The 17,584-nt window shown below is 35.3% G+C and overlaps 2 protein-coding genes across 2 annotated transcripts in view; both read right to left on the bottom strand.

Annotated features, from left to right (window-relative positions):
• Positions 1–360: 360 nt before the first annotated feature.
• On the bottom strand, positions 361–4,350 carry LOC121419499 (CST complex subunit TEN1-like). The gene is made up of 2 exons (XM_041613952.1): positions 4,223–4,350; positions 361–1,384 (listed from the first exon to the last, which is right to left on the bottom strand). The coding sequence occupies exons 1-2, from the start codon at positions 4,324–4,326 to the stop codon at positions 1,081–1,083; spliced, it is 408 nt and encodes a 135-aa protein (XP_041469886.1). The 5' UTR covers positions 4,327–4,350; the 3' UTR covers positions 361–1,080.
• Positions 4,351–8,423: 4,073 nt separating this feature from the next.
• LOC121420527 (hypoxia up-regulated protein 1-like) overlaps positions 8,424–17,584 on the bottom strand; it is a 28,906-nt gene continuing 19,745 nt past the window's right edge. Inside the window, exons 17-21 of the mRNA XM_041615197.1 lie at positions 15,065–15,279; positions 14,232–14,442; positions 12,486–12,960; positions 11,448–11,630; positions 8,424–10,193 (exon numbers count right to left, since the gene is read on the bottom strand). Of these exons, the coding sequence (XP_041471131.1) occupies positions 10,093–10,193; positions 11,448–11,630; positions 12,486–12,960; positions 14,232–14,442; positions 15,065–15,279 (1,185 nt within the window). The 3' untranslated portion in view covers positions 8,424–10,092. The remainder of the gene's footprint in view (positions 10,194–11,447; positions 11,631–12,485; positions 12,961–14,231; positions 14,443–15,064; positions 15,280–17,584) is intronic.

Genomic DNA, 17,584 nt, shown 5'->3' with positions numbered 1-17,584 from the left:
CCTAAAACTCAGGCAGGATGTTCAGTAATATTTGATTAATCTTATGTCCAAGTTTCATGAACTAGGTCCATTTACTTTCTAGGTTATGCTGTCATTTCAAAAACCTAACCTTCAGTTAAAATTTGATGTTGACGCCGCCCCCGTGTCGGAAGATTCTGAAAAGCAGCGCCTTGTAACCCCCAAAGTTTCTAAAACCTGGGGTGAAAGATCATTTGTTTACTCATCCTCTAAGCTATGGAATAGCCTCCCTCATAACATCAAACAGTGTTTGACTTCTGAAACTTTCAAAAATTACCTAAAAACATTTGTTCAATTCTTCTTAATTTCTTTTATGATTTCCTAAAAAGCGGCTTTGAGCACCCTACAGAGTGGATTTGGTGCGATATAAGTCTAATAATTATTATTATCATTATTATTAGTCTCATCTGAGGCTACTTTTCATGACATACTGCCTCAATCTAAAACAATGGATAAGCTAAAGGATTTTCAAGGGCTCCTTTATGAGTTTTCAGGTCTCTTGAATTATCTTAGCACAAAATCACCCCCTGGCCCTGTGATTTTCCCTTGTTCTGGAGTATAAGTGACATCACAATGATGACCATGGCAAGAATGGCTGTCTGTTAGAGGGGCTAAGATAATTGATATATATCTTGACCATCACAGACTGATTGTATACCTGTACGCAAATGTTTTCAATTGTTTTCAAGAAGCTGATGATGCCTTCTGAGTCTCATGTTGCCAAGAATGTTCTATGACTATACATCACAAGTGTTGTCACCCTGATGAGTCTGGCAAGAACAACAATTTTTACATAATGTATGTCTAATCACCATGAAACTCATGATGAACACTTGACAGTGTCAGGCTCTAACTGGATACAGAGTAACAACTTGAATCAATTTTCCAGAAGATGATGATGCGTTCTACTGTTACTGATGATGCTGAAAAAGTTCTTCTGAACATCTCAAGTGCATGTTGTCACCCTGACCAGCCTGGTAAGAACATTCATGTCATTTTGCATCGTCAGCACAGAACTCATGATGAGCGCTTGAAAGTCACAGCTAACATCTAAAATCAATGTCAAGAAGATGAAGATGTTGATGCAGCCGATATTCTTGAAGCCAAGTAGTTCCTCTGGACATCACAAGCATTGTAGTACATAGTCACGTCAATACCATCTACACATCGGACGACCCTTGCAAGAAGAACCATGTCTGATTCACTCTTTATCTCTGAAGGCATCTCACCAATAAACTGGAACATGGAACCTATTCTTGACTGGAATGGTTCAATAAGACGAGTGTTCACATGAAGGCGATGGGTTGCATTGCGTTCTGAGGCTTGTATGACAGCTAACTGTTTGACAGCATCATACTGAGTAAGCCTGTATGTATAAACAAGTGAAATGTGCATGAATTGATCTAGTCTATTCTTTAATAAAGAAAAAGAAAAACCTCAATTCTTACTCTTATTGCTACTCTCCCTTTTCCCATATCAGAATATTTATATTAAAAATTATTAGCCACATTATCAAGCCATTTAACATCTGAGCTTCGAATCAGTCATTCCTCAGACATGCCACTTCATAGTTCACGTGACTGAATAACTCAGTTCTAGGCTGGAAATATAAGTTTCATAACTTTACTTGTGTGTTTGCAATTACAACGTTACTGTTACACAATCGTGGCTATTATGTATGCAGTTCTTTGTGATAGTCTTTGCATTCAGACTTTTCATTACTTTCTAGTCAGGGATATCACAGATTATCATTTGGTTGATATTGGGCATACCGTTTTCCTCTCTACTTTACGAGTGGACTTCAATTCCAAGCTAGGCCCAGACAAGGCAAAGATCAGAGTTTCAAAAGAAGACTTTGAATTATTCAAATTTCTCCAATCAAATACTATGTCACATAACTAGCTATTTTGAATAGGTCTAGTATTGATATTTGATTAGTGTTCCCAAGAAAATGTTGAAAATAAAATCAAGAAATTCCATGCATGTGAATGTTGTAAAACTGCACATTCATTACAATCAAATTCAACTTATAATAAGTTTTCTTCTTCATCTTTGTACCAGCAGACCTGAGGAAGTGATAGCTAGCCTATAGTTTTTTCAGTAACATCTAAAAAATAATCAATATGGTATGGTGTGAATCAGGGTGACCAGACGTCCCGTATATCGCGGGATCGTCCCGTATTTTGCTCCTATGTCCCGACAAACCCTTCCTGGGACGCCTATTTGTCCCGTATTTCAGAATTTTGAACAAAGTATAGTTAAAACATTTGAAAATTGACACATTTTCATTAAATAACCAACAGATAATGAAGCAGAGACAACAATAAAATGGATAATTGTAAACTTTTGCAAGTTTGAGTCCGCTGCTGTGATTTTCTTGCTTAACCCAATACATTGCAAACAAACTGGCCTCCTTTCTGTGTGTGGCAGGCTTCTATAGCTATAGGACGGAGCAGATCCTCAATGGTGCAAACAATCTCATGTGATAAACAGTTTTTAAGTTCCACCAAAATAATCACAAACTCGGCGGGTAATGTTTGTAAAAAATTTGTAAGTAAATTATAGATTCTCAGATTAGGCATACTGATTTGGTGATGTTATCAGAGAAACAAGTTATTGAGTTTTCATAAATAATGTTAGATCTACCGCCGGTAGTTGTTTCAGCTTTCCTTTTTAGTCTTATTTTGATCGGTGCGAACTTGAAATGGGATGGGAGGGATGCTTGTGTATGATGCAGCAATGTTTCATTGAATTTTTAAGTTTAACAATGTTCACTATTAAATTTTATTCATTTCTTAAACTTTCTATTTCTATTATTTTATTCATTTCTAAAACATTCTATTTCTAAAAAACATTCTATTTCTATTCTAAATTTCGAATAGAATTAGAATGTTTTAGAAATGAATAAAATTAAAGTTTAGAATCACCACATATATTTGTTAGATTATGGGATTTTTTGTTTGTTTTAAATTTGTACTTTTTTCTTTCTATCTTTTATATCCTTTTTCCTTCATCATTCTATCCTTCATCTTTGCCCCCTTTTTGTTCCATCTATCTTTATTCCTTATGTCTTTCCTAATGCTTTATCTCTGTTCATTTTTCTTCCTTTCCTTCTTTGTCTTTCTTTCCTTCTTTTTTAAAATTTCCTATTATTTCCCCTTCATTTTTTCTTTCCTTAAAATTTTCTTTGCTTCCTTCTCCCTTTTCTTTTCGTTCTTTCTCACCTTCCATTATTTTGTCATTTTTTCATTCTCTCTTCCCTTCAATTCCCCCCTCTCTTTCATTCTTTATTTCATTTTATTTTTTCCTTCTAATATCGTCCTTTATTCTTTCTTTCTTTCCATCCCTTCCTTTCTTTCTTCCTCCCTTCCTGTTGTTCTTTTTTTGTTGTATTTCTTTCAAAGAATGAAGGGAACATTTTTCTTTTATTCATACTTTCTTTTCCTCCTCCTTTTTTCTTTCACACATCTTCCCTTACTTCTTTTTTTTCTTTCCTTCTTAATTCATTTCAAAGAATGATGGAAAACGTTTTATTATTCTATCTTTCATCATTTTTTTTATTCTAACATTCCTTTTTTCTTTCTTTCCATTCTCATTTCATCTCTTTTCTTTCACCTTTTCAATCTCTCCTTCATTCTTTCGTTCTTCCTCCCTTCCAATTCTGTATATTTTTTTTCTTCGCAACACCAACACCGGTAACACTGTGTAGCCTTCTTTGTAGAATTTGTTTTTATTAAGATCTGGCTCGGTCGATCCGCTCATGCAGAGTACTTTGTCGATTGTCCCGTATTTCATTTTGTGAAATCTGGTCACCCTGGTGTGAATAACAACAGCTTATTTTAGAGAAAATAACCCTTCACCTGTTCACTATTGTAAGTACTGAGTAAAAATAAAAGTTAATTCAAGTTGAAGTTCCATTTCGATTTATAAAACAAAACAGACATACAATAAAAACAAAATAAATGATCAGATGGATAGAAAAATTCATAAGCCATGGCTGACAGATCTAGTAATCTTTGGACTCCCAAGCCAAGGCAAACAGCAAGTCATAAACTTGTAAATGAAGTGGCCAACATCATGTGTCAATATGTGGGACTAAGGTCAGGCCAGTCCAGCCAGGGGCAGGGAATCGCTTCGTTAAAAGTAAAACTAAATTCTATTATTTTATATTGATCATCCAATCATATCAAGCAGTCAAACTCACTTTCCCATAACTCTGACGGATTTCCCTGCCATGATGAGAGGTCCCCGTTCACGAACTTCACTCAAACGGAGAATTTCACCGTGTGGAGGCAAATTACTCGCCATACTTTTTGAGAGATGAACGAGATGTATATCTCTATGGCCTATACATAGCCATAGGTTGAACATGTGTAAACGCTAGACCACGCCCCCTCAACAGCTGGAGTTACGGGACACGCCCACTTTGCGGTGGTAAAAGAAGTTGATATTTTGGTGGAACTAGATCGGAGAGCTGAGAACAAGCCGGTTAATAGTTCTCTTTGCTTTTTCAGTTGAATCAGACATAAAATAGCTTATATCTTTATGTAAGATTAAATCACAATCTTCTGACCTATCTAATTCTTTATTGTTTTGATCTCTTACCCGGTCTTTCATTGCTGACGAAGAAACCAAGATCTGTCTCTTTTTCCATTTTAGTTTTTCATTCTCTTACAAATTCTCATAATCTTTCCACTAGAACCGGCCACCTTCCGCATATCTTTCCTCCTGTATCCATCTCTCGTATCTTGATTTGTCTCATTTGAAGTATTATTCTCAATAATTAATCGATCTTACCACCGGTTTTTATTCTCTCTCAACACAATAATAACCTTTGATTTCGCCCTCTCCTCCCCCCTCTATTTGTATTTTTTCCAAATTTCTTTCCCGATCTCCCATTGCATATGCCCCCTTCTCCATTCATCTCTTTTAATCTCTCATTCTTTCTCTCATAATTCTATTTTACCTCACCTTACATAATGTATTTGCATATATTTCCATATTATTTCCCTCTCCTACTGAAGCTCCTTCTCCTATCTCTCTCCCTTTCTTTCCCCTCTCTCTTCCCCATCTATTATAGTCCTCTTGTTCCCTTTCTTCAAATCTCTCTCCTCGATTCCAACAATGAATTTTTGCAACTGCAATGGGGACAAATTCAAGAACACAGTAAATTTATTTTAAACACCCATCCAATGACAAAGAACAGCTGGGAGGTCATTGTCGTAAAATGGTGAATGGGATCAGCAATTTTGCCCTAATTTTCGAAGCTGATATAAATTACAATATATCATTTGTCTAGAGTTCAGGATGAAACTGCAGTTTGGATTTACCAATATTCAAATTTTCGAATTTACCAATATTCAACAAAGACTTCTTGGTTGTTCATCGTCATGAAGGTTGTTTGACAATACATTTGCTATGTTCTTGAATCCATGGTGTATCATGGAGCAAACGCTCTGTTATAAAGTCCATGCTACTACCACACAAGACCATAGGCATTAATAACACACACAATACATGAACTAGTTTTCAAATTCATCTTATGGTGAATTTTTGAGGAAATCTTTTTGAAGAATCACATGAAGGACTATAGTTGCACAAAACCTGGGCCCTGTCTTACAAAGAGTTACAATTGATCCAATCAATCATAACTCTATGGAAATCCATCAGGGTCATAAATTTTTTCAACATTAAATTTGCAAAATCTCCTTTGTAAACAAAGGAGAACACATCAAATTGTCAAGAAATCAATGGATTTATGGATATGCATTCATATCTAGAATTTTTTTTAACATGTGTTTTATATGTTGACTTTGCTGGCTTTCCATAGTTGCTGTTGATCGGATCAATCATAACTCTTTGTCAGACGGGCTCCTAGACTTCACAGTTAACAAAACAACTTGGAGCAAAAGCAAGTACAAAAAACAACAACAAAGAGACAGAAAAAAAAATTTGAAGGAAAGTCAATGTGCTCCAAAAGCACAAATGATTGCATGCACTTTTCCTCATTAGACAACTTGAAAAAAAATAAATCATTGCCATGCCCTTTAGGAATATACACAGAGAAAGTTCTATAAATATCAATGTAGGCACAAACATTCCTGTGACAAAAAAATGGGGGAAGGGGCAAAAAATTAACTAGTGAGTGACATGATATGCTCCTACAACATCTGCTCCGGTCTAATATCTCAGAGGGCATAGGGTTAGGGTTAGGATTATAATAGAGTTTTTGGTTCAGAACAATGGAGATATAAGGATAAGGGTTCATTGAGTTTTGAAGGTTAGGTTTTATGTTTGGCTTAACAAGCAGATTTTCCATTATAGCAATTGTCAGGGAGCATAAAACCAACTAATGATCAAACTAGTAAAATTCACTGTGCATATAATCAGAGAGATTGATTTACTGACATAAAAATCCATAAACTTTCAGATTTCTTTAATAAAAACCTTGCGTCTAGTTTACAAACCCACTTGTACTAAACAAACCATGAATCATTGCTTAACCCTGTTACTGCTGGTTCTGAAAATCCTATAGGACTTAGTACATGGACCAGCCAGTTTCAGTAAGGAATAGTTTAAACCATAAACAAGAAATGTGAACCATGTACAAAACCATGTACAAAATGCAACAATTAGTGTTGTCAGAACATTTTTATCAAAGGAGGGGAGAGTTATTGTGCGCAAATAATGATTTAACTCCTTAAAACTTTATCTGAGGAGATTCCAGTGCTACTGACAACAGTTTTACAATCAAGTTCTTCGGTACAGTTTGCAACAGGTTACAAGTGATAACAATTGCGAGGATAATTATACGCTTTGGTCTGAATTCACAAAAGTGGTTTGAAAACTATGAGTTACACCCATGGGTTATAAAGATTTCCTGTATAAATTAGGCTTAATTTACTGCATATTTTGAAAAATGTTCAATGCTGTTGCATGTTTTTGTCACAGTGCAAGAAACTGATGCCTGTTGGCATGGTTGAGTACACTATTTATTCACGAGTTCACTGCAGAACAGTAGATTCATTTATTCAACAAAGAGGACTCATGACTAAAATAGCGTGCTCATCCATGGCAACAGGCATCAATTTGTCGCACTTTGACAATATCTTATATCATCAGCATTGGACTTTTTAAAATCATATTATGTGGTAAATAAGCATAATTTATACAAGATATCTGCATAAACCATTTGTTCACCAGATAATTTTCAAAATAACCTTCTGGCCTTTAATATTAGGCACGTAACAATTCAGAGCCTATTTTTAACAAGAATTTTGGAGGCACTATGGGCCGAATTCACAAAGGTGGTTTTGAAAACCCACGGTTGAATCCATGGTTTATGCAGATTTCCTGTATAAATTACACTTAATTTAGCGTGTATCAGGCGCATCAATTCAAAACAGTGGACTCATGAATTAAAATTGCATATCTAACCATGGTAACAGGCGTCAATTTGGTGCACTGTGACAAAAGTGCGCATCAGCATTGGACATTTTTAATATACGTCGTAAAATAAGCATAATTTAACCAGGAAATCTGCATAATCCATGGACTCAACCATGGGTTTTCAAAACCACCTTTTGTGAATTCGGGCCAATGGTTCTATCGCAGTGATTTACTGTATTCCAAATTGTTTAGTGTATTATAATGAGAAATAGTGATGAAGTGATGCTTGCAGAAATATTGCATGAAGTATGCATTTGGTAAGATGACTTACAAGGTGTTATGTGCTTTTAATAAGGCTATTACTGTAACTGATAATTATCTACTGATAACAGATTTCTTACATTACCCAGGGAGGTATTACATGAAAGCTGTCTTCGCTGAAATTATTCCCTGCTCAGACAATATCAGTACAATCCTTGGTATTGATTAGTTGAGCACTGGTCTCTGACTATAGCTATGGTAACTATTAGAGAATGAAGATTTGTAATTACTGATGGCAGCTTTCATGAAACACCCGGGGAGCATTTCATAAAACAACTAATCAGTGATGTTCACTGAATATTGTTATAGGCTACTGAAATTCTTGCATCTAAATGGCTCAGAACAAATTTGTAAGTGGTAATCTCTGACATGATACCTCATGGAACACTGATAATAACTTAGTAAAGCATTCAAAGAGGAAAAAAAAAATTGTGCAAAACATTTATATTTTCTGAGCATCTATCAATGTTCTAATTTAATAACATTCTTCACTCACAGTGAATAGTATATCTTTCCGATGGCACAACTCTTTTCATAAATAGTATCCATAATTTCAACACAATTCATTTTGTTATGTGCCACATACATGTACAAAACAGAGTTTTAAAACACAAGTTTTAGCACTTTAGTAATCTTTTGGTCGTCTACTATTAGCTGTAAGCGTGGAGGATTTTAGAAGATTTTTAATTTCAAAGCAAGGTTCACATGATATATGATTTTAATGCCCTTGGAAATCCAGTAATATTAACAACCACTTTGACTCATTTATGCTTTTCTCATCCCACATGATCATATCTTGATTTTGTCTACTAACCATTTAGTAGAAATGCCTCCTAGTCCATTTGCCATTTTGTCTATCTCCCATTTAGACTATAGCCATTTTTACACCATCTTTGATGAAATGAACTGTTTATGATGCAAATTTTCATTTGAAAAAAAAATGCAAAACAGGAAATACACGAGAGGGATAGTAGTCTATCTGTGTCGCGTTGCATGAAAGTTACTGTAATAGTGGCTATACCATCCAATGGTAACTTTCACAGAATCCTGATTTTGATTAACTGTTGAGGTACGTTACCATGGCAGTTACCATTGGATAGCAGAGTTAATATGATAGCAACTTTTATGCATTGAGGTTCTAGGCATTAGACTAAATGACAGTCCAAGTAATGGTTAGGCCACTTTGTGGCAATGAGACCAAACTGATAATAGACCAAATGGATTAGACCAAGTCCAATGTGATAAGTTTAGAGAGGTAGAGGGAGTCAAACGTTCCTAGTAATTTGAATTTAAGAATCAGTCTAATAAAATAATCCACATTTACAACTATTCTTTACCATGAAGTGTGTTCTGTATGGTTTTACTATCATCAAGAAACTGATATTTGTAAGATTACATTTCATGTATATTAGAATATCTAGGTGGCAAAGGTGCATTTGGGAGTCCTTTACACAAGCAATATACTAGTAATTTGTAATTGTGTAAAATCTTAAAATTTTGCAAATGCAAATATTCAATGGTAAACTGTTTAAATATTGATCAACTAATGTTGAAAGTACAAAATTACCAAGTATTGATAAATGAAAAATTAATAAATACCTATTCTTACTTTTGATATATCCTATGTATTAAACACAAATTTCTTTCGATTGTATCAATAAGAAATTAAGGAAAATTCACAATTTAATAGTGTAGGCATAATAATGGCACCACAAACTGTGTAAATTACAAACAACTGCCTGTCAATATTCAATATTATCAGCATTTGTAATGCTGTGCAGAAATGCAAGGAACAATAAACTTACTTTAATACAACTTTTCAGGAAACAAAGACCTTAAATTTTTGTAAACAAATTACAAAACAATGTTCAAGGGCAGTACTACCAATACTCTTGAATACAGCAGCTGTTCCACATGAACCACATACTGTATGACAATACTGTACAATTTTAATAAATACAACCAAGACAGTGCAATACAACCAATGTCTGTGAATGTACTGATTAGTCCACACGACTAACCATAACGTTTTCAAAACTTGGACTTGTGAACACACTAAGTACATGCAAAATGGAGTACCCCATGGAAGTGAACTGGACCAGTTTTATTCAAAATAGTGAATGGTACATACACTTTGTTTCAAGATTCATAAAACTTCATGTGCTTTGTGGAATGCTACCAAACGACATCTGGAATGACCAAAGGGAGTGTAATAAGACCAATGCTATTCTGCAACATACATGCGTGGTTATTCTAAATGGTAAAACCATACAATGCTTCAAGAAAAATAATATCACACTTGCACTTTGTAAACACACTTCATGGTAAATCATCATAACATAGATACATTTAATTTAAATACTGTTACAAATCCCCATTTTTATGTGAATGTTCGGCATGACGTTTTACTTCTTCTGTAGGGGCTTCTGTTGGTGCTGCCTCTTCTTGTGCTGTATCTGTCACCTCTGAAATAAAACAAATAATGTATAAAATTTACAAATCAAATTAGAATGTCTTTCCTTCCTTCAAGAGGCTATAAATGCTTTAATAACTGGAGCCTGTGTTTGTAAAACTTATTAACTCTGGTAGTATTTTATCAATATGGTTCCCTAAATTATAATGAAACTCATATTTTTTTATTAGTACCAAAGAGTATATCTTGACAGAAACTACCAACACTTCAAGGGGATTAACTTAACCCTAAAAAGAAATACATAAGGAAATAATTGGCTTTCGCAATTCTTATTTAAAGGTCAAGTCCATCCCAGAGAAATGTTGACTTGAATCAATAGAGAAAAATCAAACAAGCATAATGCTGAAAATTTGATCAAAATCGGATGTAAAATAAGAAAGTTATGACATTTTAAAGTTTCGCTTATTTTTCACAAAACAGTTATATGCACAACTCAGTGGCATGCAAATGAGAGAGTCGATGATGTCCATCACTCACTATTTCTTTTGGTTTTTATTGTTTAATTTATACAATAATTTTTTACCAATTTGACATCAAGGACCAACTTAACTTAACCGTAAAATGTTATGACAATGGTAATGCCACAAGTTCAGGGAGGAATAAAACTTTGTTTCATGGGACAATGAGGAGAAAAATAGAATATTTCAAATTTCATATAATAAAATACAAAAGAAATAGTGAGTGAGTGATGTCATCAGCTTCTTCATCTGCATACCGACCAGGATGTGCATATAGCTGTTGTGTGCAATGAAGCAAAAATTTAGAATGTCATAACTTTCTTATTTTACATCCGACTTTGATGAAATTTTGGATTTTTCTTTTTTTATTTTGATCAACTTTTTGTTGGGGTGGACTTGTCCTTTAAGGAAACCTTTAAATTAGATTACAAAGATGACATCTGGAAAAAGAAGTAAATTTGAAGTGGCATTGGGTATTTAATATGCAAATGTTTTTGATGAATAAATTTGATAATTTATTCATAATCAATGAAAAATAATACTTTCTAAATTTGTTTATACTGGCTTGTAGTTCATGGGGTAAAGAACGTGCATGCCAAATTTTCGCGAGATCACATGAACAGTGGCCAAGATCAAAAGGCCCCCTCCCCCATCCTCAATACATCTCAAATAGCCCAGTCGTTTTAGGGTTAAAAGAGGGGCTTTTAACTTATAGAAAATAGAATGTATATGAACCTACTAAATCAAACCAAAAATAGTTTTATTTACAAATTTGGACTTTACTCTACCTTCTTCAGGTGCTTCTAATTGTAAAGGCTCTTCTGGTATTTGTTCTTCCTCCCCGGTAGGTGTGGCTTCAGTTGGCTCTTCTTGATCCTGCTCCTCACTCCCTTCCACATCTACTGCAGCAGGATCCTCATCCTGTGCATTATCAGTGGTCTCCTCTCCTTCTTCAGGGGGAGGGATAACAACTGTTGAAAGAGAAAGAAGAAAACATAACAATATATCAAACCTTTCCTTGATTGAACAGGGGGGGGGGGGGGTGCGAGGGCATGAAGCTGTTCAAAACTTATATTCAACTTTATAAACCATTGAAACATGTTCTTTGGTGCTTGATAAGATTTTTAATAACTTCCATCACCCAAATGTAAAAAATTGAGACTTATAATTTGTTGTTCTTGATCAAGGTTTAAGAAAATTCAGTCCCACTTTGTGAAAAAAATTTAGCAAAACAGACAAACTTGCAACTTTCCCACAAAGAGCAGATTAAGGAAGGTGGTTCACGAAACCACAGGTCTAGCCTGAAATCGCGATCAATAAAATATGCCATATGATCTTTTGACCTTATCATCCTCATGAACACACATGTGGTATTACCCAAGGATCATATGTACAAAGTGTAAACACAATTGATGCAGAAATAAAGAAATGAGAGCACGACAGCACATTGAACAAAAACTTTAACATTTTTTAACAGACTAACGGACTAACAGACCAGCAGGAAAAGTGATTACTAGGTCCAGGGGTGTGAGTGGTCACAAATAAAAAGATCTGAAAAAAGCTGAAGAGTATTGAAAAAATCTGAAATAGAAAGAGCTCCCATACTTTTTGTAAAGAGGGAAGTCACAACTAAGCTTAAATTAAGCTGAATATCAAAACAAAAATCTGAACTCTCACAGCCCTGTATGTCTCCACCGAACTTCCTTCAGGCAAGACAAAAAATAGATTATTTAAAAAAATGTAAGGGGGTTTGACAAGTTTGGAACTATAATTGCTACAACTTGCAAAAGTGGCTTACAATGAAAGAGAAAAGAGCTAAAATGTACCTTTTTCTTTTTCTTCTGCTTCTTCATCACCACCATTATCTCCATTACTTTCATCTGTTTCTGTTGTATTTTTCTTTTTATCAGTCTTTTTCTTTGGCTTTGGCTTTGACTTCGGTGTTGACTTTGCCTTGCCTACGAGATATCTTACTTCCCGCTCAAGGCTTAGAAGTTTCTCCTCTAATTCTGAAACTATTAAAGCAGGTTTCTCTGTCAATGCAGTCCTTTCCTGCTCTTCCAACTTAGTGGTAAAAAAATTATTGGTTTCATTATAAGCTTTCTCTAGAAGACCAAATTCTGTTTCAGTGTAAAGTAAGTCCTCGCCAGTGACATTCTTGGCTACTATCATGAAGTGGTATGAAGCGTTGAGTGCTGATTTGGCGGCCTCAATGGCAGCGGGTCGTCGTCGCAGCTGATCTACTCTGTACTCGAGGTTCTTAAGCAATTTCTTCAGATCTTTGAGCTTGTCTTTGTATGCCTATATTTTGAAAGGAAGTCATTTTTTAGTATGTAATTTCATTCCAGCAAAGTAACTGAAAGATTTTGAAATAAAATTTTCTGTCATTGTATAGCACAGTCATGCTATCATCTCTCATGCACTTGCAATGGACTTTCAAAATTGATGACGAAAATGGGACGGACGGACGGACAGACAACCCAACATCATAATGCCTCTAGCACTTATAATTGACAGATGGCTTAAAAGAGGAAAATAAATTAAGCACTCATAAATGTAACAAAGTTAGAATGGCAGACTACTAAATGATTCAAACAAATAGCTGTCATGGTGAAAGGAAGTAACCGTTTCCTTTCATTTCATATTTTGCCGCAAGTGACCATGAAAAACAATGTTGAAGCATTATACTGTTTTTCTAAATATGAAATTAATTACCTCATTTATAATTCATTGCCATTATGGAAACCTTGATTGTAATCATCATTTTGTTCAACATTTATGAAACAGGATGGAGTAGAAAATTTATGGGAGTTTTCAAATTCAGATGTAAACGAGTCCCAGTAAGGTGGGGAGCGAGGGAGACTACAGCAAATACAAAGTGAATATCATTCTCGTAAACAAAAGCAAGATAGTAACAAAGGTTGTTTATCCCAGCTGGGCGAAGTACCTGCGTACATTGATAAGTTTATAATCAAAATTACCAAAATCTGGAAAAATTGGTAGACCTTTCATGCTATCATGAAGTAATTGATGCATTAAGATGGGTGTGTACCCCCCTTCCCCTCACCCTTTAATTCCAATCCCCATACCTGAAAGGTTATGTCGACCCCCCCTCATTCATCCTTTAATTCCAATCTGCATACCTGTATGGGTATGTTGACCCCCTCCCTCCCCTTCGTCTCATACCTGTATGGGTATGTTGACCCCCTCCCTACCCTCAGTCTCATACCTGTATGGGTATGTTGACCCCCTCCCTACCCTCAGTCTCATACCTGTATGGGTATGTTGACCCCCTCCCTACCCTCAGTCTCATACCTGTATGGGTATGTTGACCCCCTCCCTACCCTCAGTCTCATACCTGTATGGGTATGTTGACCCCTCCCTACCCTCAGTCTCATACCTGTATGGGTATGTTGACCCCCTCCCTACCCTCAGTCTCATACCTGTATGGGTATGTTGACCCCCTCCCTACCCTCAGTCTCATACCTGTATGGGTATGTTGACCCCCTCCCTCCCCTCAGTCTCATACCTGTATGGGTATGTTGACCCCCTCCCTCCCCTTAGTCTCATACCTGTATGGGTGTATCAGGTTCTTGATCATACAGCCAATCCGATGCCTCGCTGAGTTTTGACCGAATATCTTCCCTCTTTTCCTCCGTAGAGCATTTCTCATAATCCTCATTATACAGCCTATCCTGGGCATCAAATATGAATGATTCCAGACTATTGAGGGCCTGCTCTCTCTCGACACGCTCCTCCTCTTTTCTTTGGAGTTCCTTTAATCTGTACAGGTGGTGGTGGATAAAAGTATGTCAGGATTTAGTGTTAGAAGTAATACATCATCATCATCATCAACATCATCACCCTCATCATCATCAAATTCTTCCTCATCAAATTCATCCTCATTAATATCATCATCACTACCATCATCCTCATCATCATCACCATCATCATCACTATCGTTATCACCATCATCATCATGATAATCATGATCATGATCATCATCATCATAATCCTCACCCTCATCATTAAATTCATCATCACCATCAACATCACTACCATCATCATCATCATCACTACCATCATCATAATTTTTCATTTTCAACAACACATTACATTTCTCATAGAATTTTCTTGAATATCTGGCATATCTGACTTAATTACAAAATGAATCATCAATTTTAGAATCAATCAACCTCCCTTCCCCCTGTAAATGTCCCAAGTAGTCCAGCCTATTCTTAACTTTCTCAAACAACTAGCTTCATCATACCAGAAATTCCAGGATGCATGAAAGTATTAATCTCTTATACCTTGGATCATCCTGAAGTGATTTCTCACTTTTTGTGTCATTCATATGAAATGCTCTTTGATTACCATGGAAATGACTGTTTTAAAGATTACTAACTTGTTCCTGGATGCCTTCTTGCTGGCTCTCGTCGGCTCATTCAGGTCCAGGATCTGGATCTCAACAGTGATGTTCTCCTTTTTGGTAACAATCTTAGGCTTGGTCTCCTTCTTCACATCTTCCTTCAGTGTTTCATCCTTTGATTCTTCTTTCTTCTCTCCATCCTTCTCTTCTTCATCCTTGGTACTTTCTTTCTCTCCTTCTTCCTCAGATTTCTGTTCATAAAAAGTACAGTACATGTATATACGGTTTGTGGCATTCCTGAACCAAGTTCGATTTGTCATTTGAGATATTTTGGAATCATAAGGGAAAGAAGCAAACTTTCATTCCACCATGCTAAACACGGCTAAGACATTTTGGCCTGTATTCTGATTTGTAGTCAGGTTTAACTTAGACCATGGTCTAACTCTGTGCTAAAATTATGGGGAGCCAAAAGTTAAAAAATTATGTTTATATTGTACATTTCTTATGTCATCTATTTTGTTTCCTTTTACTTTCATAATGAAAAAAAAATACTTCAATTATTATTCCCAGACAATTATGAACAATTTGAGTATCAAATGAGTTAATAAATTGGTTGTGTACCGTTAAGGATTTGTGTCCCAATTGGCTCTCCATACTTAAACCACAATTTCAAACCAGGGTTTAATTTAAACTTTAGCTCAGAATACAGGCCTTGAGGTTTATATCACTTGGTGTGATCACATCATGTAATACTTTTATGGCTAAATCCACTTGGTCTTCTTCCTCTTTTAATTTGGTCTATTGTATATGGGCTAAATGGTTGTAGGCAAACAAGGATTAAAGTATGTGGGATGAGACCAAATGGAAAGTAGACAGTGGATGTTGAAAATGAAGAAAGAAAATCCATATTGTATTACTGAAATATTGACCAGGGCCCGTATTCCATAAACGAGATAAGCATGCTTAAGTCAAAAATCTAAGCATTTTGTCTTATTTTTCTGTCTAAGACAAAAGTCTTAGCCAAAACGCGTATTTCATAAAGAATTGGCTAAGAATTTTGTCTAAGAATTTGGCTAAGAATTTTTGCGCGACTAAGACAGATTTAGGATGAATGGCTAAGTAAGTTTTCTTAAAAATGCAGATTCTGTATTTCATAAATACAACATGGCTAAGAATTAAGCCCTAACTTTAAGACAGCTGTGAGTTGTCTTAATTGTATTAGTTTCAAGGTAATTCAGCCAACAAAATTTTAGAATTTATACCTAGGCTTCCGACCAGCTCTATATTGCATTTCGAGCTCCTGCCTCATTTTTTAAACCGATTTTCATGAAATTTTGAACACACATTGGTCTTAAGGTAAGGAGGTGGAAGATGTTTTTCTTTTTCAGAAATTGTGTTGCCATGGTAACAATATATTATGGCCAAAATTTTGCCGTTTAAAATACTTCATTAATTTTCTACCAATTCTCATGAAAGTTGGCTCACACATTGGATTTGAGGAAAAGATATGCAAGACATAAATGCAAGTGTCGGAAATTGTGTTGCCATGGTAACGGTATATATTGGCAAAAATTATGTATAAATCTTGCTGTTCTAACTACTTCCTCAGTTTTTAACCAATTTTCATTAAATGTGGCACAAACATTAGTCTTGATGTGAAGATGTGCAAAACATATTTTATGCCTACATAAAAAATTGTGTTGCCATGGTAACAAAAAAAATACCAAAAATAAATGAAAATCTTGTGATTGAATTACTTTATCAGTTTTCAACTGGTCTATTCTCCTAAAAACTTGGCATACACATTAGTCTTGAGTTGAAGCTGTCTAAGACATATTTTTGCCTGTATCAAAAATCGTGTTGCCATGGTAACGAAATATTATTTAACAAAAATCTTGTAGTTCAAACTCCTTCATCTTTTTCAACCGATGCTCATGAAATTTGGCACACACATCAGTCTTGAGTTGAAAATGTGCAAGAATATTTTTTGTCTGTATCAGAAATCGTGTTGCCAAGGTAACAACATATTATATAATGAAATTAGGTGAAAATCTTGTGGTCTGAAACCCTTTTTAGTTTTCAACCAATTCTTATAAAAGTTGGCTCACAAATTGATTTTGAGGTATAGATCTGCAAGACATAGTCTATATTGGAAAATTTGTTACGTGAACCAATTTCGAGACAAGTATTTTCTAATAAAACCAATATTTCGCAATTGGTAGCGAACTGATCTACAAATAAAAGAAATGTGATTAGACATGTGAGAATCAAAAACTATACCGAGATTGCGACAAGAACTTGACAGATTTACAGTGAGGCCAGAAAATGAGATTGAGTCGATGTGGATTTTACTAAGATGTACCGGTACTTTGGGGCTAAAAAGAAGAAATTCACATTTGGCTGGATTCTATTTTGATAGAGTCTACAAGTCTCTACTTTAGATCTCGACCTATAACTATTAACACCTAGATTGTTATAGTTCTACTTCTACTAGATCTAGATAGGGTCTAGCTTTTAGTCTTATTTTTCGTCTAGATCTAGGCCTACGTTAGAGAT

This window comes from Lytechinus variegatus, chromosome 8 (assembly GCF_018143015.1).
Source record: "Lytechinus variegatus isolate NC3 chromosome 8, Lvar_3.0, whole genome shotgun sequence".
Lineage (NCBI taxonomy): Eukaryota > Metazoa > Echinodermata > Echinoidea > Temnopleuroida > Toxopneustidae > Lytechinus > Lytechinus variegatus.
Note: the sequence above shows the minus strand (reverse complement) of the source record. Positions and strands in the feature narration are given on the sequence as shown.

Coding starts and splice junctions, on each gene's coding strand:
- LOC121419499 (XM_041613952.1), bottom strand. CDS start 4,326: ATGGCGAGTAATTTGCCTCCACACGGTGAAATTCTCCGTTTGAGTGAA. Junction 1,385..4,222: donor TCCGTCAGAGTTATGGGAAA/GTGAGTTTGACT, acceptor TTATACATACAG/GCTTACTCAGTATGATGCTG.